The sequence below is a fragment of the Lathamus discolor genome, chromosome 4 (genome assembly GCF_037157495.1).
Source record: "Lathamus discolor isolate bLatDis1 chromosome 4, bLatDis1.hap1, whole genome shotgun sequence".
NCBI classification, from domain to species: Eukaryota; Metazoa; Chordata; class Aves; order Psittaciformes; family Psittacidae; genus Lathamus; species Lathamus discolor.
Genome location: NC_088887.1, coordinates 124825013 through 124847313, shown reverse-complemented (window position 1 = coordinate 124847313; position 22301 = coordinate 124825013). Strand labels below are relative to the sequence as shown.

Below are 22301 nucleotides of genomic sequence, written 5' to 3'. Positions count from 1 at the left end.
AGCCCAGCTTTTTGCTGCCTACAGGGTCCGACCACCCATCATTTTGAACATGGAAAGTTTATTCCCATCATTTACAATCACATCACTGCATTCTTTAATTGTTCCTCACTTGCCATCTCCTTTTGGCCTGATTCTTGATGAACCCTGAACACTGGCATACAAGCTGGTGCATTTGTGCTGGTATCCAACTGTATCCTGGGCTGCATCCAAAGGAGCGTGACCAGCAGGGCGAAGGAGGTGATCCTGCCCCTCTGCTCTGCTCTTGTGAGACCTCACCTGGAGCATTGTGTGCAGTTCTGGTGTCCTCAACATAAAAAGGACATGGAACTGTTGGAACAAGTCCAGAGGAGGCCACGAGGATGATCAGGGGCTGGAGCAGCTCCTGTATGGAGACAGGCTGAGGAAGTTGGGGTTGTTCAGCCTGGAGAAGAGAAGCTGCGTGGAGACCTCAGAGCAGCCTTCCAGTACCTGAAGGGGGCCTATAGGGATGCTGGGGAGGGACTCTTCATCAGGGACTGCAGAGACAGGACAAGGGGTAACGGGTTCAAACTGAAACAGGGGAAGTTTAGATTGGATCTAAGGAGGAAATTCTTTCCTGTGAGGGTGCTGAGGCACTGGAATGGGTTGCCCAGGGAGGTTGTGAGTGCTCCATCCCTGGCAGTGTTCAAGGCCAGGTTGGATGAAGCCTTGTGTGGGACGGTTTAGTGTGAGGTGTCCCTGCCCATGGCAGGGGGGGTTGGAACTGGATGATCTTGAGGTCCTTTCCAACCCTAACTATTCTATGATTCTATGATTCTATGATCACATCCATTACCTGTGTCAGAGGGGCTGTAACACACCACTGGCTCCTTCTTGCCCTGGGGAATGCACTTTTGGGTTGGTTTTGTTCACTTTTACCTCTTTGGATGCGTATTTGTGGGCTGGGAGTGTGTTTGGCTGGGGGATGTCCCTTTTGCACCCCAGTCCTGCAGGCCCTGATGCTTCTCCCCTGCACCCTCCATGGGTGATGTCCTCATGCACCCCGGATGCCCAGTGGCTCTGGATGCCCAGTTTGCCCCGTTCCCATCCCGGTGCAAGGTCCCAGGCATAGCCAGTGGGACCTTGTCCCAGTACCCCGTGCCAGGGTGGTGCTGGTCCCAGTGGCTGTTCCCAGTACCCAACTGCTGGTGCTGGTGCCTGGGCAGCCCCCGTTCCCTGTTCCCCATCTGCGTGGTGCCAGTCCCCCAGTCCCACCGATGGACCCATGTCCCGGATGGTCCCGGACGACGGTGCCTGGGCGATGCTGGACCCGGGTCCCGGATCCCAGCGGGGTTCCCAGTTCACCGGTGCCGCTCCCAGTTCCCACCACCGGGAGGTGCCAGTCCCAGTTCCCAGGGCTCGGAGCGCCGCTTCCCGGGGCCAGTTCCTGTTCCCGGGGCCGCTTCCCGGAGCATGATCCCGGAGCCGGTCACGGTTCCTATTCCCTGTCCCGGTTCCCACTCCCGGTGCCAGTTCCTGATCCGGGTCCCGGTTCTGATTCCCATTCCTGCTTCTGGCTCCTATTCCCTGTGCCAGATCCCGACGGGGGTCCCGGTTCCCATTCCCGATGCCGGTTCCCGATCCGGGCCCCGGTTCCTGTTCCGATTCCAGCTCCTGGTTCCTATGCCCGGTGCCTGTTCCGGTCCCCATTCCCGGTTCCCATTCCCGGACCCTGTCCCCATTCCCCGTCCCCATCCCCGCTGCCGTTCCCGGCGCAGGCGCGGCTGCCGCTGCCCGCCCCGTCGGGGCGGTGCTTGCGGGAGGCGAAGCGCTGCGGGCAGCGGCGCGCCCGGCACCGGGCACCGGCAGCGAGCGGCGGCTGCGGGCAGGTAAGAGCAGAGGCTGGAGTGGGGGGGCAGCGGCTCATCCCCCCCCCCCCATCACTGCCCCTTCCATGGGGAGCAGCTCCGTGCCCGGCCCGAGGGGTCCAGCCCCACAACGGGGATGCTCGGGGCACCTGTGGGACCGGGGCTGTTTGTGTATGAGTTGGGAGGGGGCGAACACCCCATAACCGGTCACCAGCATCCATCGTTGCAACTGCCTTGTGTGGGGCATGTTCTGCCCGCAGCGAGCGCTGGGGTGAGTTGGGGGATGCTGGAACTGGGGGGTGCGTGCGGCTGCTGCATGTGGAAGTTGCATCCCGGGTGGTTAAAGCCCCATCGCTGTTCCCAGTCTGGCCGGTTCCTGCTGGTTTGAGCAGCGAGGCCTCGGCGCTGGCTGGAAAGTGGGATTTCTGCTCCGGGAAAGAAGCCTGAGGTTTCAGTGGTGTTGTTCCTTCATCCGTGTTTTTGGGACAAACCCAAAGGATTTTAGAAAGTCCCCTGGAAAGTTAAGGCAAGAGAGAGCTCCTGCCCCTGGGGATGCTGCTGGGGCGCAGGGCTGATGGCTTTAATGGTTTCCAAGTGGATAAATGGATCTGGATTTCCCATATCCCGGGGGTGTAAGGCACCGTCCCCTTTCTTCCTACCCTGAGATATGTCATTTTGGACCTGAGAAACCAACCTGGTGCTTCCCAATGGATGGTGTCCCATGGGAAGCGACTCCATCCCTCGCCTCCCACTCAGGTAGCGGCTGGGTGAGCACAGGCTGCTCGCCTGGCTCTGCAGATCCACCTGCATGTGATGCTTGGATTTGATACCAGGTATTTATTACCAGCTCCAAGAGTGTTCCTGCCTGGATGCAGCGTTAGCTCCGGGCTTGGTGGGAAGAGAGGGCAGAGAAATGGGGATGAAAGGAGGGGAGAGCACTGAGGATGCTGTTATAAACCCTCAGCTGCTTCTCTCGCTGCATCCAGCAAGGATCGTGCTGCAGACTTTCCCCTCCTTTCATCTCCATCCACACTCACGTCGCACAGGGCTCACATCCTCCTCCCAGGCTCAGCCTGGTGTGTACTGGGGTGTGGGCAACACAGGGTCCCTGCGGGCGCATCTCCCACCCCACGTTGTACATGGGTGGTGGGCAGCCCAAGGCAGATGCAGAGAGCCTGGCTGGCCACGCTGCTTCGGGGAGCAGTGAGTTAGCTGGGGGGGGCTTAGTGTGGAGCAGGGAAGGCTCAGGGGGGACCTGATGGCTCCCTACAAGTGCCTGCCAGGAGGATGGAGCCAGGAGGGGCTGGGCTCTGCTCCCAAGGAACAAGGGATGGGACAAGAGGAACCGGCCTCAAGCTGCCCCAGGGCAGGTTTAGATGGAGCTGAGGAACAATTCCTGCCCCAGAGGGTGCTCAGGCATTGGAACAGGCTGCCCAGGGCAGGGCTGCAGGCACCGGCCCTGCAAGGGCTCACACCCCGTGGAGACGAGGCCTCAGTGCCATGGGGCAGGGGTGGCCTGGGCAGTGCTGGGAATGGTTGGACTGGGTGAGCTTGAAGGTCTTTTCAAACCCGGTTGCTTCCATGACTCCATGAATTGAGGAGGGACAAGCTTATGGATGCAGGCGGGAGCAGGTGTCACGTGTTGGGAGCATCCTTGGGGCTGCAAGAACCAGGGAGGATGAGAAGCAGCAAAGCCAGGCATGGATGGAGGAGCAGCGCCTTACTTACTTAAGCACCCTTACCTCATGCCTGTAGCAAGATGCTGCACCAAGCAGATCTGCCCTGGTGCTATCTCCCTCCTGCCCTTCCTGAGGCCATCGGGTGCCTCCTATTTATTTGAGTCATTCTCTAATGTGAGTCTCCTGGGGCTCAGCTCCAGCCCTCGAGCCGGTCCACAGGGTTGTAGCACCCAAGGAGGACTCATGGGGGCTCTTTTGAGACCCTGAGACATCCTTTGGAGATGGCTGTGAGGTCTTAATTCCCCCTGCAGTGGGTATGCGTGTACAGATGCTGCTGTGTGCATGGGGACTGCCTTGCTCAGCGCCTGGTGCTTGCCAGGAGCCATGTGCCAGAACTGGTTGGGAAAAGCTTTCTTGTTGGCAGCGGAGCTGAGGATCAAGGCATTAGCAGAAGGAAAAGCAGGTTTTGAGGAAGGCAGCAGGGCTTGGCTGTGGCAGGAGCCGAAATCCCCTTTGTCATCCCTTAGGGACACCCCGTGTGCCACACAGGAGCAATAATCCTCTGTGCAAAGCAATGACGCATAGAAAAGGGGCAAAGTGACACGATCAAAGTGGGAGGGTTGTGGGAGCGTGAAGTCCAACCCTGTTTTCTGCCACCAGCCCCACATCATTGCCTGTTGTAGTAAGAAATGGCTTAGGTGGGGGTTTGACCTGGCCCTGAGCACAGCAAAATCCCTGCTCAGTTGCTTGTCTGTTCAAGGGAGCTCTTTTAGCTGGTGATAGATGCCCATAGAATCAACCAGGTTGGAAAAGACCTTCAACATCATCAAGGTCTTCAGCATCACCCTTTAACATCCAACCTTTACCCCAGGACTGCCAAGGCCACCACTAAACCATGTATGGAGAGCATCCATATCAAAACCATGGAGAGCATCCTCAGGCTCCCGGGGTGGAGGGAGGTGGAAAACCAGGGCTGTTACCAAAGGGGTCTGTGCTGGACCAACCTGTAGGCAAAGGACGTCAGGTCTCCTGGATTTGATGAGGCTTCATACTCTTAGTGCATGTGGCAGTGTACCAATGGAGAAGACTTCTGTTGGAGGGCTAAGGGAGGTGGCAAAGGGCACTGCTGGACAGATTAACCCCATGCAGAACAGCTTAAAGCCTCTGAGGGGAGATCTGAGCCCATTCTCATGCCAAGATTCACTTGCAAAACCAAGGTGAGAGGCACCATCTGCATGGGATGGATGAGATGCTCTGCTCTGGAATGGGCTGGCCTTGAGGATGAGATGCAGGGTGTAGAGATGTCCCCTAGGACATACACCAGGCCATAGAGTGGGGCTTTGTGCTCTGTTTGGAGCTTGGCTCACACTGGGGTGGTTTTGGTCCTGTGGAAAGGCGGAAAGGAACCAGGCAAAGGGTGTTTGTGGGATAAGGATGTGGAAGAGTTAATGTAGAAGGACCAGGCTCTGAGATCTGGTGCTTGAGACGGATTAACTCAGCCTGGAGCAGGTGCAGGAAACAGGGCTCTGAGGCTGATCAGAGGGATGGAGAGCTATTATGGGAGGCTATAAAAGCCCAGCGAAACAAAGGCGGAGAGGGGATGTGCTCGCTGCCTATAAATACATCCAAGGGGTGAACACCAGGGAGGCAGAATTGCTATTTAAAGTGGAGGACAGTGTTGGTGTGGGGACAAATGGGTGTGAATTAATTCAGTTTCAGAGGCTTAGCTACAGACTGCAACTGCATCCCATCGGAAGAGGGGAGGAGATGGGGAAGTAGGGCCCAGCACCTCTCGTCTAAGGTGATATAAAGAGGATTTGGGGCTTGTTGGTGCAGGAGGTTGGGATTCTGTGGTCCAAACAGCCTGAACTGGTATCTCCTTTGGGAAGGGCTGTGTTAGCCAAGCAGGTCTCAGCATCCTCCTGATGCAGGGCATGGTTTGAAGCAGATGAAGCCCGGCCACGTCACCAAGATGGTTTTTTGTCTTTGATTATGCCTTAAACCGCCCCCCTATACAAATAAATAATCCATCTCTCCCCTCCCTGGTCGCTGCACAGATTAGTAACAAAGCATTGATGCTGTAAGAAGGCTTTGGATGTGATCCCAAGGGGAGATTTAGGCAGTGTTTGTGCTGGGGTATGATGATGCTAAGAACGGGCGCATCCTCTAAATCTGCTCGCGCTTGTGCATTCATTACCTCCTGCTCAGTGCAGCATCTTGCTATAGGCACATCTGTCCTGGTGCAATCTATTCCCCTCCTGCCCTTCCCAGGAATATCAGCTGCCTTCTCCTTAGGTAATTCCTCAATGTGAATTGCCTGGGCTCAGCTCCAGCCCATGAGCTGATCCACTGGGTTGTAAAACCCAAGGATGCTCTTTGGGATCCTTAGGAGCTGGTTGTGAGGTCTAAATCCCACCCTGCAGAGGTGCCACGTCCCCTCTCCTAACACTGCATCCGAGCAGCACAGCAGCAGGTTAATAGATGGAGAATGAGAAGGATGCAGCTGAGTCTTAAAGGCTGGGATTGGGAGCAATCCCTCCTCATCCTCACTGGTCTCCAGAGATACCTACAGATGTCCAAAACCTTTTCCATACCTACAGAGGGTTTCAGCCCATACAGAGGCGCCTGTCACCCTTTGCTCATGCCCTGGTGCCATTTATTTGCTGCTGTCTTCATGCCTTTGCCTCCACCTCTTCTTCTGAGCTGCTTGTAGAGCACAAAGGCTCAATGATGGGCTTGCATTGACCTGCTTTGGGCCAGGCTGCGCTCCTCCATCCCCTGGCCCTGCGGGCACCATTGTGGATGGGGAATGAGGTGCAGTGATTGCTCTGGCTCTGCTTCCTTCCAGCTGATTACCCAGGGAGAAAGGGCCAGGCACTGGGCACTGCGGAGAATGGACCCATTGGCTTCATGGGGGATGCAGTGGAGCATCTGTATGGCTGCAGCATTAACCCTTCTCCTGCTCTTAGCTCTTTCCTTTGCACCATGGATGAAAATCCGTAGGTTATTCCTACTATATAAGCTTATGCTGTAAGAGAGACCCCCGTTTTGGTGCCTAAATACAGGGGTAACTTCTTGAGGTCATGGTGTATATAGGAATGATTGCCATGGAGTTTTCCCTTTCTGGGACCAGGGAAGCTTCAGCAGCTTTTGCCTTTCTGCATGGTGCATTTATTTCCAGCCCATATTGCAGATCCTCCTGCTTTGGGGATCCTCCTGTGCTGGAGACGTGACAGATGATACCCCTGCAAAGCCGTGCTGGGAGCTTGCAGCATGTAGGTCAGAGAACCAGCTCCTTTGGGCCTGATCCAGCCCTTCAGAGGGGGCTGGATTGAGCTCCTCATCCTCTACCTGCTCCTGCATCCCACAGGCAGCTTTCACATCCCAGTTCAATAACACTTTGATGCGTTTTACCTTAAAATACTTTTCTGGCACTGAAAAGTGCTCCTTGTCCCCTGGTTTGCCCTTGTGCAAAAAAAGACCAGTTTTAGTCCTCCCACCATCCAGCCAAGCATCATCTCTGCTCTCTCACGTCCTGTGGCTTCAGTCAGACATGAATGTAGGTTAAGGGGAGAGGGGACTGTAAAGCATCCAACCACTTTAACTCTGCCCCACATTGGGAGTCTGAACCTTAATGGTTCTGAACTGGTACATGGGATGTGAAATGGTACATGGGGTGTGAAATGGTACATGGTACGTGGGATGTGAAATTGTACATGGGATGTGAAATGGTACATGGGTCTGAAATGGTACATGGGGTGTGAAATGGTACATGGGGTGTGAAATGGTACATGGGTCTGAAATGGTACATGGGTCTGAAATGGTACATGGGGTGTGAAATGGTACATGGGTCTGAAATGGTACATGGGTCTGAAATGGTACATGGGGTGTGAAATGGTACATGGGTCTGAAATGGTACATGGGATGTGAAATGGTACATGGGATGTGAAATGGTACATGGGTCTGAAATGGTACATGGGATGCGAAATGGTACATGGGGTGTGAAATGGTACATGGGTGTGAAATGGTACATGGGTCTGAAATGGTACATGGGGTGTGAAATGGTACATGGGTCTGAAATGGTACATGGGGTGTGAAATGGTACATGGGTCTGAAATGGTACATGGGATGTGAAATGGTACATGGGTCTGAAATGGTACATGGGGTGTGAAATGGTACATGGGGTGTGAAATGGTACATGGTACGTGGGATGTGAAATGGTACATGGGTCTGAAATGGTACATGGGGTCTGAAATGGTACATGGGTCTGAAATGGTACATGGGTCTGAAATGGTACATGGGTCTGAAATGGTACATGGGATGTGAAATGGTACATGGGTCTGAAATGGTACATGGGGTGTGAAATGGGACATGTGCCAGGGCTGCTTCTCCCCACCATGCAGGGACCTCCTTCACATGTTGATTTCTCCTTAGCAAAGTGCCTCCTTGGCTGGCTGCAGCTCATCCTCAGCTGAGGGAGGCTGCAGCCCTGGTTTGTTCCTTCGAGGTTTATCCTTGTAATCTGGCCATAACTAACCCAACGGGACTGTGGCAGCACAGGGCAGGGCTATGCTTTGGCCGGCAGGGAAGGGGACATGTGGTAATGCTTTCTATGGAGTTACAGCATGACAGGCAGAAGGTCGCTGTGGTCAAGGGGTGAAAAAGGCAAAGGCTCCAGCTCTGCTCCTAGAGTTACAGAATCATCATAGAATGGTTTGGGTTGGAAGGGACCTTAAAGCCCATCCAGTACCAACCCCTTGCAACGAGCAGGGACATCCTCAGCTAGACCAGGTTGCCCAGAACCACATCCAGCCTGGCCTGGGATGTCTCCAGGGATCCACCACCTCTCTGTGCCAGGGTCTTACCACCCTCATCACAAAGAATTCCTTCCTCACATCCAGCCTGAATCTCCCTCTTTTAGTTTAAACCCATCACCCCACATCGTGTCACAACAGGTCCTGCTAAAAAGTCTCTCCCCATCTTTCTTATGGGTCCCTTTTAAGTACTCAAAGGCTGTTCTAAGGTCTCCAGGCTGAACAGCCCCAGCTCAGCCTGTCTCCATAGGAGGGGTGTCCCATTCCTCTGATCGTATCTGTGGCCCTCCTCTGGACCCTTTCCAACAGGTCCCCAGACAGGTCCTCCTGCCTGGTCTTCCCTTAAACCCAGGAGCTCCCCCCACACTATGTTTTTGTTGTTGCTGCTTTATCTTGTTCCATCTCCACCTGATTCCTACATTGAATTCCCTGGATGGGCAAACACATGCCTGCCTTGCATTGAGCATCCCTCCGTTCCAGCTTCCATTCCATTTCCACTTGCTTGAGGTTCTCTGTGCCTCCTTGGTGCAGGATGCAGGTGGCTCTGCTTGACTCCATCCCTTCCCGGCCCATCCCGAGCTGTTCCACCATTTCCCCATTCCCCATATAGAGAAGAAGGAAGCACTCTGCTTGGTGCTCAGTGTTTGTGGCTGCTTTGGTTTACCCTTTGCAAGCCACACCCCAGTAAGCAAGAGCTTCCTATAAGGTATTTGCAGGGTTGGAGCTCCCGAAGCCTTGCGGAGCTGGTCCTGCCGGTTTGAGCGTGGTTAAATAAGGGTTGCTCTGGGATGATTACAGGAGGTGATTTCTCTGCCAAGCAAAGTCTTGCACTGGTAAAAGCTGCTGCTGCAAGCCTGCTGTTGCAGAGCCAGGCCACCCACTGCTGGCGTGTGTTGGATGGGGATGCTGCCCACTGGCTGCTTGCCCAGCAGGTCTTCATGCGGGAGCAGGAGAGCAGTGATTTATTGCGTCTAACACGGGGCTGTGGCCGGGGCTGCAGCAGGATTCTGTCCTGCGAAGTGAAACTTGCCCACATCACAGGGTGCATCTCATACGTACCCTGGGGTTCACTGCTCCAGCTCAGGGCTGCTGCAACGGGAGGGTGTCTAAAGAGATACGGAGCAAGGGCTGCCAGCAGGGTACATGCTGGGAGAGGAGGCAGGAGCTTAATCCCCATCCCAGAGCCTGCTGCTCTCAGCCCATGATCCCCTGCTTGTTGTTAACTGTGTGGTAATAACGTGCCCTGAGCCACCTCCTGCAGACAAGCTGGTGCCCGCTTCGGCTTCAGGCAGGGTTACACAGAACCCCAGACTGGTTTGGGTTGGAAGGGACCTTAAAGCTCACCCAGCTCCAACCCCTGCCACGGGCAGGGACCCCTTCCACTGGAGCAGCTTGCTCCAAGCCCCTGTGTCCAACCTGGCCTCGAGCACTGCCAGGGATGGGGCAGCCACAGCTTCTCTGGGCACCCTGTGCCAGCGCCTCAGCACCCTCATAGGGAAGAGCTTCTGCCTAAGAGCTCAGCTCAGTCTCCCCTCGGGCAGGTTCAAGCCATTCCCCTTGGCCTGGCCCTACAGGCCCTTGTCCAAAGCCCCTCTCCAGCTTTCCTGCAGCCCCTTTAGGCACTGGAGCTGCTCTCAGGTCTCCCCTTCAGGAGCCTTCTCTTCTCCAGGCTGCCCCAGCCCAGCTCTCTCAGCCTGGCTCCAGAGCAGAGCTGCTCCAGCCCTCGCTGGCCTCCTCTGGCCTCTCTCCAGTCTCCATAATGTTCAGCTCTGCCTGCACCAGGGGGTGAAGGTGAAGGAGAGCGAAGAAACCCATAACCCTGGGGATGTTGGTGTGATGCGATGTGAGCTGAAGCTGCAGGAGGGATGCTGTGGACCAGCCAGAGGAACAAACAGCGCAGTCAGTCTGGGAGGGATGATCTTGTAGCATGCAAGCTGCCTCGGTTCAGTCTCCCACAGGGTAGCTGCAGCCCCGTTATCTCTTCTGCTCCTCGGGTGCTCGTCTCCGCATCTCTTGAAGTTCAATTGCTTTAATTATCCCAGAGGCTGCAGGAGCTCTTGAAGCAGCGTTTGCACGGGGACGTGCTGCATTTGCTGTGCTAATCAGGAGTTTTGTGAATGGATCTGCCGCTTACACAAACCTCTTGATTCAGCACCTCCGTGACCCAGGAGAAAGGCTCCGTGGGCTCCCTCTGTGACTCTTCTGTCCTTCCCTTGCTGTGTCACAGAGGTACAGAGCTGTCATCGCTCCATGGTTTGTTTTCCCAGCTGGCAAGGAGACCAGTGCCAGTGTCTTGATGGAGGGCAAAGCATCCAGTGGAGCCCGTGTGACTGGATTTAAAAGAAGCTGGTCCAGACGTTCAATTAGAAGCCCTGCATAAATAATAGAAATGGATGTTCAGTTCACTCCTGCGCAGGCAGCATCCTGGTTTTCCCTTCTTTTTTAGCCGGTCGTGGTCAAAATGGGTGCTGAGAAGGGCACAGCGGTCTGGTAGCATCGTGGGGTGGGTTCGATGTGATGCAGATGTGGGGTGACTGCCCTATTGGGAAGACAGGCTGAGAACATTGGGGCTGTTCAGCCTGGAGAAGAGAAGCTGCGTGGAGACCTCAGAGCAGCTTCCAGTGTCTGAAGGGGGCCTATAGGGATGCTGGGGAGGGACTCTTCATCAGGGACTGCAGTGACAGGACAAGGAGTGATGGGTTCAAACTGAAACAGGGGAGATTTAGGTTGGAGATTAGGGGGAAGTTCTTTACTGTAAGGGTGGTGAGGCACTGGAATGGGTTGCCCAAGGAAGCTGTGGCTGCCCCATCCCTGGCAGTGCTCAAGGCCAGGTTGGACACAGGGGCTTGGAGCAAGCTGCTCCAGTGGAAGGGGTCCCTGCCCGTGGCAGGGGTTGGAACTGGATGAGCTTTAAGGTCCCTTCCAACACAAACCATTCCATGATTCTATAACATGTGGCCAACTACAGATGGAGGTGGCTGTATTCTGTGTGCATGATTGGCTCTTCCTAGGCTGTGTTTCTGCAGTGCCTGAAAACCTGCTCTGTGTGATCAATGCCGTATTAGAACCTACACCTTGCTCGGTGAGACCAGCCCCGCGTCCCTGGGCTGCTCCATCCCAGTTCAAGCTGCCATATATAAACCTGGGGGAGCTCTGGACGAGGTTCCAGCCATCAGGAACTGTTTCTTCTTGGTTTTGGAAGCTTCACTCCCGGGTGAGCTCAGGAGTGTTCACTGTTGCTGGTGCTCTGTGCTTCCCCTTGCAATTATTAACCAGGGTCATGGCTGGGGTGCTGGGACGTGGAGGGTTAGTGATGTGGTGGCTGTCTCCAGGGGCTGGGCATCGGCCAAGCCCGTTAATTCACCTTACCATGCTTGCTCTGCAATCTCTGCTGAGCTCCAGGGGGGTTTAACCCTGCTGTGGCCTGATAAGCAAGCCTGATGTAATGTGTGTCTGCCATGGTAAGGATGGTTCAGGGGTTGGAAAGCACCTGGGGATATGTTGGTGGTACCCAAAACTGAGCTTCTCTGTTCTTCCCAAGCCATCAGTGGGTTGGGATGAGCTGGACCATGATGAATATCTCCATCTCCTCTCTGTTCCCTTGGCCTATGCTGGTTGCCCGGTGGCATGTTCCATCCTTCCTCTTCCCAGTGCTTTTGGGTCCATCCTTTTGCCACCTCCTTGTGCTGTCCTTCCCCTCCTGTCCCTGCTAGTCCTGCATCTCCTCACCCCCTGCATTGGCTGGTCCAGTGGGAGGGATGCTGCCACCAGCTTTGCTTTGAGCTGGTTACTGCTCATTGTGCCAAGATGCCTTCAGATGTATGTCCTGGTCCCATCTGACCTTAAGGTCTGTGCTGAGCAGTCCTGCCGGTGCTGCACTGTGTGTGCAGTGCTCTTGCCAGGCAGAGCTTGCTGCCAGCGCAGGGTTATTATGGGTTGTGGTGCAGGGCTGCCCTTCCTTCCTGCAGCTCCACCGTGGGCTCTGTTTGCACATGGTGACTCATATCTGCAAGGAATGAGGAACTCCCCAGGCCAAAGGCCTCCCTGTGGGAGCTATCCAAGCGAAAGGGGTGAGTTATCCAAGCGAAAGGGAGCTCCTGGCTATCACTCCCCCATGGCTCCTGCAGCATATCCAAGGATGCCTAAACCCTCCCATTAACCCCAACATATCCAAACACTGCCCCTCCACGCAAACCCTCTGGCCATCTCTGTCTCTCCCTGTGCTGTCTCCTAGCTGTTAAGCAATGAAAGAGCAAGGCTCTGGAGGTTAAAAAGCAGAGGAAACAAAGCAAACGTGATAAAAATCACCGAGCATTGATGAAAACAAGATCCAAATGTGACGTCTTCTCTGGGGTTGATGTTGTGCAGATGCTGCCGGCCAGGCTTTGGTGATAGGGAATCACTTGCACTGGGGTGAGTGACCCTGGCCCCTTCCTTGGCACTGCTGCAATGCACCTTCTTAGTGACAGATTACTTGATGTCTTGAGGTTTTAGCAGTAACAGCCTGCTCTTAGGCAGCACCTTCCTCTGTAGGTCTCAGAGTGCTTTGCGGAAGGGACCAGCATCCCTGCAGATCGACAGTGATGCTTTTTCCCACTCTAAAGGAGGACGCATCCACAGGGAGCATTTGCTGTACTTAAGTGCTTGCAAAAAGCCCTGTCAGTGCAGTGGGTTTGCTCACTCAGAGCATAGAGCCCCTAACCCCATCAGGGTTGTTTTGGAGACTAAATCCACTACACTGAGGTTTCGATCCCCATGTGCACACATGCAAAATTAACCCTTTAGCTAAAAGATCATGGAGTCAGAATGGTTTGGGTTGGAAAGGACCTTAAGATCATCCAGTTCCAATCCTCTGCCATGGACAGGGATGCTTCATGCTAGACTGTGTCACCCAAGGCTGTGTTCAGGTGTCTGGATTTGGGTCCTACCTGTGCTGCAGCAAATCCCTGGCAAAAATCAGAGCTTCATATAAATATAATTGGGTGAAAATGGTTGTTTCACCTTTAGCCTAGCAGAGTTTGGAGCTTAGATGAGAACAGAGCTGCCACCGGATGAAGGGAAGAGATAAAGGCAGGAAAGGGGCACTCACCCTTCCGTTTGTCAGCGGGTTCGTTTCAGCAAGTAACCACTGTTAATGCTCTTTCATCTGCATTTTGGCCAAAGCAGCTACTCTGGAAGGGTCTCCAGCTCTGCTCAGGTGCACCTGGAGATGAACTCCCTGTAACTTCCCGTAGGAGCTGGCTCCCCTGTTAACCACAGTCAGTTTTGAGTAGAAATGATGCCTCGTTTTCTATGTTCCATCAGTGTGGCTTCAACTTCCAGTCCCTGCGCACGGTGCTAATGCAGGATGCTGCGTGGTGCTGCTGGTGCTGGGCCATGCCACTTCTGAGTCCAAAGCACAACTATAGTAGATCATAGAATCATAGAATAGTTTGGGTTGGAAAGGACCTCAAGATCATCCAGTTCCAACCCCCCTGCCATGGACAGGGACACCTCACACTAAACCATCCCACACAAGGCTTCATCCAACCTGGCCTTGAACACTGCCAGGGGTGGAGCACTCACAACCTCCCTGGGCAACCCATTCCAGTGCCTCAGCACCCTCACAGGAAAGAATTTCCTCCTTATATCCAATTTAAACTTCCCCTGTTTTAGTTTTAACCCCTTACCCCTTGTCCTGTCACTACAGTCCCTGACAAAGAGTCCCTCCCCAGCATCCCTATAGATGCAGAGCTTGGAGTGGGAAATGGCTTTGGGAATGCAGCTCAGACCTGCTGTGGACCATGGTCCTGATGGCCTTTCAATGGGATTATCGCCCTGTAGCCTGTGACTTGAGGCTTTTTTGTCCATGGAGATGTTGGTTAAGAGGGGTTTCGTCTGTCCTAAAGGCAGGTAACTGCAGGATCCACAAACAAGGATCCCTTTGCTCCTGGCTGGGGTGCAGCCTTGCAATAAGGCAAGCACGGTGATCCCATGCCAGCTCCATTGGTACAGGATCCTCCTGGCTGGAAGTGAAGGAGAGGAAGCGGTTTGTGGGGAGCAAGGAAGAGCCTTTCAGCAAGTATTTGGTCCTGGCCACCACAAGCACTTCCAATCCTTCTCCCCATTCCAGTGCTTGGAATTATGATGATTCCCAGCTGGCAGGAGCTGGATGGTGCTGGAGGTGAAAGGGGGGAGTCCACAACACCCTGAGTCATAACTCTGGCTCAGTCCTCCACATAAGCACTTTCCTATTTAACTGCTTTGTGGCTGGATTAAGGTTGGGCTCAAACCTCTGTTCCCAATCAGTGGGCTCTAAGAGGTGTGAGAGCAGATTCCCCTCCCTGCTCAATGCACATGGGGGGCTGTTCATTCCAACCGGGAATGAAAACACCCGCTTCTTGTCCTCCTGAAGCACCCTGGCTGGCTGCAAGAAGGCAAAGGGCCATTAGCCCTTGAGCATTTTAATGTGGCAGACCTGATGTTCAGCCTGGTAAGCATGAAATGCTGCGAATTAGAGTAATGAATTCTAACCCTGCCCTCGGAGCGCTCCCCACGGCCCCTTCCTTTTAATTATTTCCCAATTAATTTTTGCCTTTAAATGATCCTGAACATTATCCCCTCTCCTTCTGCTTGGCATTCCCTCTGCAGCTCAAATCCATCTCCATCATGTGAGAGCAGCCCCATAGCAAGGCCAGATGGCTCTCGAGGTGATGGTCACTGTATAGTGGGATAGCACAGTGAGGAGCTGATCCTTTTCCCCCAGGCAGATTAGGCTGGAGCTGCTTGGGAAGAACCATGGTCCTGTTCTCATAGGGGTGGACGTTTTGGGTGTCTCATGGATGTCAGTGTTGCAAGGGACATAGGAAAACAGAGCTCCAAGCTGTTGATGCAGAGCTGGCTGGAGAGGAGCAGTCGTTTTATGAATGAGCAGCCAAGTGCCAGCCCTTGGCCATGGGACAGGTTGGGAGCAGGGTGCAGCATCTCCTGCATCAGAGCCATAACTCCTGCCTTAACTCAGCTGTGGTAGAAAGGCACCTGCCCCATCCCTGGCAGTGCTCAAGGCCAGGTTGGACACAGGGGCTTGGAGCAAGCTGCTCCAGTGGAAGGGGTCCCTGCCAGTGCCAGGGGTTGGAACTGGATGAGTTTTAAGGTCCCTTCAACCCAAACCATTCCATGATTCTCTCTCCTCCTCTCCAGGCTTTTTCCCTGAATCTCACTGGTTCTTCCTGCGCAGCCTCCCATGGAAATGTCCTTTCCCATCTGTCAGCCCAGCTCATGCACAAGTCCAAGCCATTCATCTCCCATCTCAGTGAACAGCAGCATCCTTTCTCTCAGCCTGTGGTATTCATGCAGAAGGCAGCTGCCAGCCACCCCTTCCCATCACTGCCTGTCTCTCTATAGCAGTGGGTGCTGTCACTGCAGAAGTCCTGCCTGATTGTCACTCAGAAGGAGCTCATTCACTGCTAAGATGTCCCCAAGACCTCCCTGGGGTCATGTCCCTTGTCCTTCACCCCCTTCCTCTGCTGAAGGTCCAGAGGCTAGCTCCTCCTTTGCCCTCGTAGCAGGGTGGATGTGTGTTTTGATGACTGGGTGCATTCCCTTACTGCTCAAAGAGGCTGTCTGCTCTTCTACAAGGAGTAAACCTGGTGTACTACTCAGCTTTTTATACTGGGCCATTTATATTTAAGGCTTTTCCAAGGGCAGGTGATGCACTTGGGCCTCTCTGCAGCATCTGGGAACTGGTCCTGATGCCAAGGAGAAAATCCTGTGAGCATCACTTTGTACCACAGCACCTTGATGCTGTGCTGAGCTGCCTTCAAAGGCTCCTGTGTGTATTCGTGCTTGTGTATCTGGCCCTATGCAGGCAAGGTCCTAGCCTTGGTTTCCTAACAGAGTGGGTTATACAGTACACTGAAGGCAGAGATGCTCTCCCTGGCTTTGTCCTGCAAGCTGAGATGTTAGAAACTATAAAATCTCAAATCAACCATCCTGGAGGATCACTAAATGCTCTTCCTCCACATTGGGGGTATGGGACTGGGGAGACATTGGGGTCAGTGGGTTGTTGGCCATCCAGTGCCAATGGTCTCCTTGTGGGACATGCATCTACCTGTTGTCCCAGTCCATACTATGCGGTCCACACAGTTCAGATCATGTTTAATTAAAGGCCTAATTGCCCCTTTGCACAGTCATTACCAGTCATTGCAACCCAGGCCATGAGGCTGGGGCACATTATGTGATTTGGGAAGTGGTGGAATCGCCATCCCTGGAAGCGTTCAAGAACCATGTAGATGAGGCCCTCAGTGCCCTGGGTTAGTGGTGGCCTTGGCAGTGCTGTAATGGTTGGACCGGATGCTCTTAAAGGTCTTTTCCAACCTGGTTGATTCTATGATTTGGATAAAGGTGGCTGCCTGGCAGAGAGCATCCCACAAGCTGCTTTAGCTACTGATACCTATGGAGCAGCCAACAAGGGGGTTATTTTGGGTTCACTTAAGCTCTGAGTGATGAGCACTTGTGCCGCTAATCAGGCTGGTAAACAGCATCAGTTAAAACCTGTGCTTTGCTCTTCTGCTTTGCAGAAGTGAAGTGTTTTCATCCCTCCCAGAGGAGGGGAGACTGGATGATGCTCCTGGAGCATTGCTCTGATAAGCGCAGGCATTGGCTGAGCTCTCAAACAACTTCTTGAGCCGGCTTCAGTGTGCGCTCGCAGCCCAGAAAGCAACCGTATCCTGGGCTGCATCAAAAGGAGCGTGACCAGCAGGGCGAAGGAGGTGATCCTGCCCCTCTGCTCTGCTCTGGTGAGACCTCACCTGGAGCACTGTGTGCAGTTCTGGTGTCCTCAACATAAAAAGGACATGGAACTGCTGGAACAAGTCCAGAGGAGGCCACGAGGATGATCAGGGGCTGGGGCACCTCCCGTATGAAGACAGGCTGAGGAAGTTGGGGCTGTTCAGCCTGGAGAAGAGAAGGCTGCGTGGGGACCTCAGAGCAGCTTCCAGTGTCTGAAGGGGGCCTATAGGGATGCTGGGGAGGGACTCTTCATCAGGGACTGCAGTGACAGGACAAGGGGTAACGGGTTAAAACTGAAACAGGGGAAGTTTAGATTGGATCTAAGGAGGAAATTCTTTCCTGTGAGGGTGGTGAGGCACTGGAATGGGTTGCCCAGGGAGGCTGTGAGTGCTCCATCCCTGGCGGTTTTCAAGGCCAGGTTGGATGAAGCCTTGGGTGGGATGGTTTAGTGAGAGGTGTCCCTGCCCATGGCAGGGGGGTTGGAACTGGATGATCTTGAGGTCCTTTCCAACCCTAACTATTCTATGATTCTATGATTCTTCCCTTCAGCTAATCCCAGTGATTCATTAACAGGGATCTGACTGCTCCCAAATTGATACCCAACTGTAAGTGATCATATAATCCCAGGGATTTGGGATCTTTACAGATTAGCTGCTTCCAATTAGCCTTTAGTGCAGCTTCCTTGTCCCACCATATGTGATGGGACGATAAGCATATGGTTTCTCTATGTCTGTTTGGGAGCAATAAGAGGTCAGCTTGCTGGATGCATCTGGGGCATCCTTTACTATACCATGAATGGTGTTGGAGACCACAGCTCTGGGATTATGTGGCACAGACCTCCACTTGAGGAAACCAGACTTGATGTTTCCCGACTAGAGCCACTGATGGTCAGCGTTTTGGAAAGGACATCCCATTCTGGGGAGAGGGAAGGATTGTACATGGCTGTTGTAAATACAGAGAAACTGTAGGGAAAGAGCTTTGGAAAAAGGTCTGTGATTTAGTAGAATTATAGACTCGTAGAATGGTTTGGGTTGGAAAGGACCTTAAGATCACCCAGTTCCAACCCCCTGCCATGGGCAGGGACACCTCACACTAAACCATCCCACGCAAGGCTTCATCCAACCTGGCCTTGAACACTGCCAGGGATGGAGCACTCACAACCTCCCTGGGCAGCCCCTTCCAGTGCCTCACCACCCTCACAGCAGAGCACCCCTTTTCCTTGTGCCTGCTGTGGGGACAAGGTGACTTGACCTGCAGGGTGAAGAGGTGGGGACCTGAGCAAAGGGGTTGGTACCCAGTGGCCAAAAGGCAGCGGCGATGGAGTGGTGATGGAGAGGCGCTGCTCTCTCTCCGGGAGGCATTTGGGCAGAGGTTTCCTGCTGTTTTCTGGATTGCTAAATTTACATCTCTGCCCAGGCGCTGTCAGGACACAATAATTAATCCAGAACCACGCGGCGGGCTGCCAGGAGGCCTTTTCTTAATTAAACCCAGATCTGCTGAAGTCTACTGAGAGGCTGTGTCTGATGAGATCATGGAATGCGTGTCATGAGTGGAAGAGGGGAGACTGAGATGAGCTCTTAGGCAGAAGCTCTTCCCTGGGAGGGTGCTGAGGCGCTGGCACAGGGTGCCCAGAGAAGCTGTGGCTGCCCCATCCCTGGCAGTGCTCAAGGCCAGGTTGGACACAGGGGCTTGGAGCAAGCTGCTCCAGTGGAAGGGGTCCCTGCCCGTGGCAGGGGTTGGAATTGGATGGGATTTAAGGTCCCTCCCAACCTAGACCATCCTCTGATTCGAGGCTGCATGGAGGGGGTGCTCTGGGTAGGGCTCAGCCCCATGAAACCTGTCTCGCAGGGGATGTCTTCTCCTCCTTTGCCCCTGGGAGCTGTGCTGTTCCCAAAAGAGTCACAAGTTCACTAAGAGGCAGGTCACTGGCTACCATCTACTGCGCCTGTTTTGATGGTGTATGGCCAATTTGGGGTGTAAAATGGGAATCCTGTATCCGGAGGACCAAGCAGCTATGCTTGGGCTTAGAGGAGACATTGGTCCCTCTTCATTTGTATGTAGGATTTTCCCTGCCTGTTTAAATTAGTGATGAAGCACTGGTGAGGCTGCATCTCGAATCCTGTGTTCAGTTCTGGGCCTCTCACTAAAAGAGAGACATTGAGGGGCTGGAGCGGGGCCAGAGAAAGGCAATGGAGCTGGTGCAGGGCCTGGAGCCCAGGTGTGATGGGGAACGGCTGAGGGACCTGGAGGGGTCAGATGGAGAAGAGAAGGCTCAGGGGGGACCTGATGGCTCCCTACAAGTGCCTGCCAGGAGGATGGAGCCAGGAGGGGCTGGGCTCTGCTCCCAAGGAACAAGGGATGGGACAAGAGGAACCGGCCTCAAGCTGCCCCAGGGCAGGTTTAGATGGAGCTGAGGAACAATTCCTGCCCCAGAGGGTGCTCAGGCATTGGAACAGGCTGCCCAGGGCAGGGCTGCAGGCACCGGCCCTGCAAGGGTTCACACCCCATGGAGACGAGGCCTCAGTGCCATGGGGCAGGGGTGGCCTGGGCAGTGCTGGGAATGGTTGGACTGGATGGGCTGAAAGGGCTTCTCCAACCAATTGATTCTGTGATTCTATGATACCTCCAGGAGTGAGCCTGGGGTGCTTCATGGGACTTTAGGAGTGGGGTTTAGTGATGTAGGTGAGCTGCAATGTCTTGGTCCTGCCACTCAGATACTTCAGGGAAGGTCTGAGTGTCCCTGGGCAGACCCTGCCCCATCTCATTCCCACTCTTCCTGTCCTCCAGGGCCTGCGGGGAAGGATGTTCTCCTCGGTGAAGCCCTATGAGAACCAGCGCTACGCATCCCTGAAGAAGGAATGCCAGCGGCGGAAGCAGCTCTTCGAGGACCCGCTTTTCCCTGCCAGTGATGATTCACTGTTCTACAAGTCAAGGATCCAGGGCATCCAGTGGAAACGACCCAAAGTAAGTACACCCATCCCAACACAGCCTTCTGCCATCGCTGCTCTCAAGCATCCCCAAATGCACAGTGCATCCTTCACCAAGGGCTCCAAGCCTCAGCCAACATTTGCTCTCCCCACCAGGGTTTATTTGCTCAGGCTTGGTGTTGTGAACCTCTGGGATGCCGGTGAGACTTGGTGCACCTGGATACAGTGCTACGGTGAGGGCCAAGAGAAAAGGAGGCTTCTCTGTGACTCAGTTTCCCCATGCATAATACAGAGAGATGGTTTGCAGCCAGGTTGGTGTTGGGTACTCTTGTTAAGCCTGGTGGGTCCAGCAGAGCAAAGCGTTACCTATGAATACTCTTAATGGTCCATTTGATAAGGAAAAGCAGATAAGCTTTGGGTAGGTAGATATAAAGAAAGTCAGATACAAGGTTAGATATAAAGAAGTTCTTTACTGTGAGGGTGCTGAGGCACTGGCACAGGGTGCCCAGAGAAGCTGTGGCTGCCCCATCCCTGGCAGTGCTCAAGGCCAGGTTGGACACAGGGGCTTGGAGCAAGCTGCTCCAGTGGAAGGGGTCCCTGCCCATGGCAAGGGTTGGAGCTGGATGAGCTTTAAGGTCCCTTCAACCCAAACCACGCTGTGATTCTCAGTGAGGTGGTTTGTGGGTCTTTGGGAGCTGAGTGTTCTTAACCCATCCTTCCCATCCTTGTCCATGGAGGACGAGCACTCCGCATGTCCTCCACGCTGCTGTCTGTCATGGAGGCAGGTTCGGGGAGGCTGGGGGTAACGTTGCCTGTCCCCAGTGCTGCCTGTGCCCCTTCTGCTGTCTCAGGGCCTGCCCAAAAGATGCACAATCAGGTCTGGAGGGCAGTGTGGGGAATTAGCATGTCCTGGCGCAGCCATCTGCTTGGGGTTGATCCTAGAACCATGGAATCAACCGGGTTGGAAAAGACCTTCAAGATCATCAAATCCAACCATTCCCCAGCACTGCCAAGGCCACGAGGCCACTTCTCTGCCATGAAGTGCAAAGAGTCCCAGAGGACAATGATACCTGTGGTTGGAGAGAGGCAGTATCACTGCATTGAGCACAGCGGGGTTTCCTTCTTGCCTGCAAGGAGAAGCAGATCTCTCTGCCCGGCTCGTGCTGTTTGACATGCAGCTTGGTGGCATCTCAGCGCGGCAGGGTCGCGTGAGCTGCTCTCGTCATCTTCTTCCCCTCTGGCAGCACAGGAAAGCATCTGCCCTTTTGCAGGACAGAGCTGGGTCTGTGTGGGTAGAGGCAGTCTGGGGCCGAGGACAGAAAGCCTTTGTGTGGAGGGAGGGATGGAGCTGAACTGAGTTTCTGTGTGGCTGAGCCCTGCAGCATCGCACCAGGCTCATTGTGGGACGAGGTCATGCTTCCCTCTGCTCTGCCTTGGGCACCTCCACACCAGCTCTGTGTGGACACAGGCTTTGTGCAAAGCTCTGTATGGGTTTTAGTTTATTACCCTCATCTGGATGAGGATGCTCCGTGCACTGCTGCCTGCTGAAGGCAGGGCCCACCATGGTTTGGTCTCATTGCAGGAGATGTCATCAGCACACTTTACATCCCATTTGTATAGCACATAGGTGATGCCTTAGACTTTCTAAACATCTTTGGGACTAAAGGGTAGGGATGTATTTGGCACCCCCTTGCTGGGGTTTGCATTCAGACAGACACCCATTCAGACCTATGTCTAATGACAGCGAGTTTGATTCACTTGTAGATGGGCAAAGTTTGCTCATCTTCTGCCGAGCATCAGTGGCTCAGAGCTGTTCTCCATCTGCTTTTCTGGCTTTCAGCTCACTTGGTGTTCAGGCACGTAGCATCCACTCGTGCTTAAGAGGACGTGAGGTCGGACAGCAAGGTACCATCAGCATGAGGTCTTTATAAGAAAGCTTTCTGACTTGAGTGGTCTTTACCTGAATGGTGTCACGCTCATCTAATCCAAGCCGATCCCTGCTGAAGCATGGAGTGAATTCAAGCTCTTTCCAGCCAGCCAACTCTTGCTGTTTCATAGCTTATAGAATAGTTTGGGTTCGAAGGCACCTTTAAAGTAATTAGCAGAGGGTGGTTGAATAGAGGCTTCTTCTGGCATGGGCTGGTAGTAGGAATGGATGCTGGAAGTCAGTCCTACATACAAACACGGTCCTGTGTGCTTGGCTAGACATGGAGATGGTCCTTCTTCTGCAACAGGCAACGGGAACTTTGCCAGCAGTCCTGGCACCAGAAGGAGTTTATGCTGAGC

General features: G+C 54.0%; 1 protein-coding gene across 1 annotated transcript in view; it reads left to right on the top strand.

The window, feature by feature from the left end:
• The first annotated feature begins 1761 nt into the window (after positions 1-1761).
• CAPN5 (calpain 5) overlaps positions 1762-22301 on the top strand; it is a 57697-nt gene continuing 37157 nt past the window's right edge. Inside the window, exons 1-2 of the mRNA XM_065678883.1 lie at positions 1762-1847; positions 19876-20052. Of these exons, the coding sequence (XP_065534955.1) occupies positions 19891-20052 (162 nt within the window). The 5' untranslated portion in view covers positions 1762-1847; positions 19876-19890. The remainder of the gene's footprint in view (positions 1848-19875; positions 20053-22301) is intronic.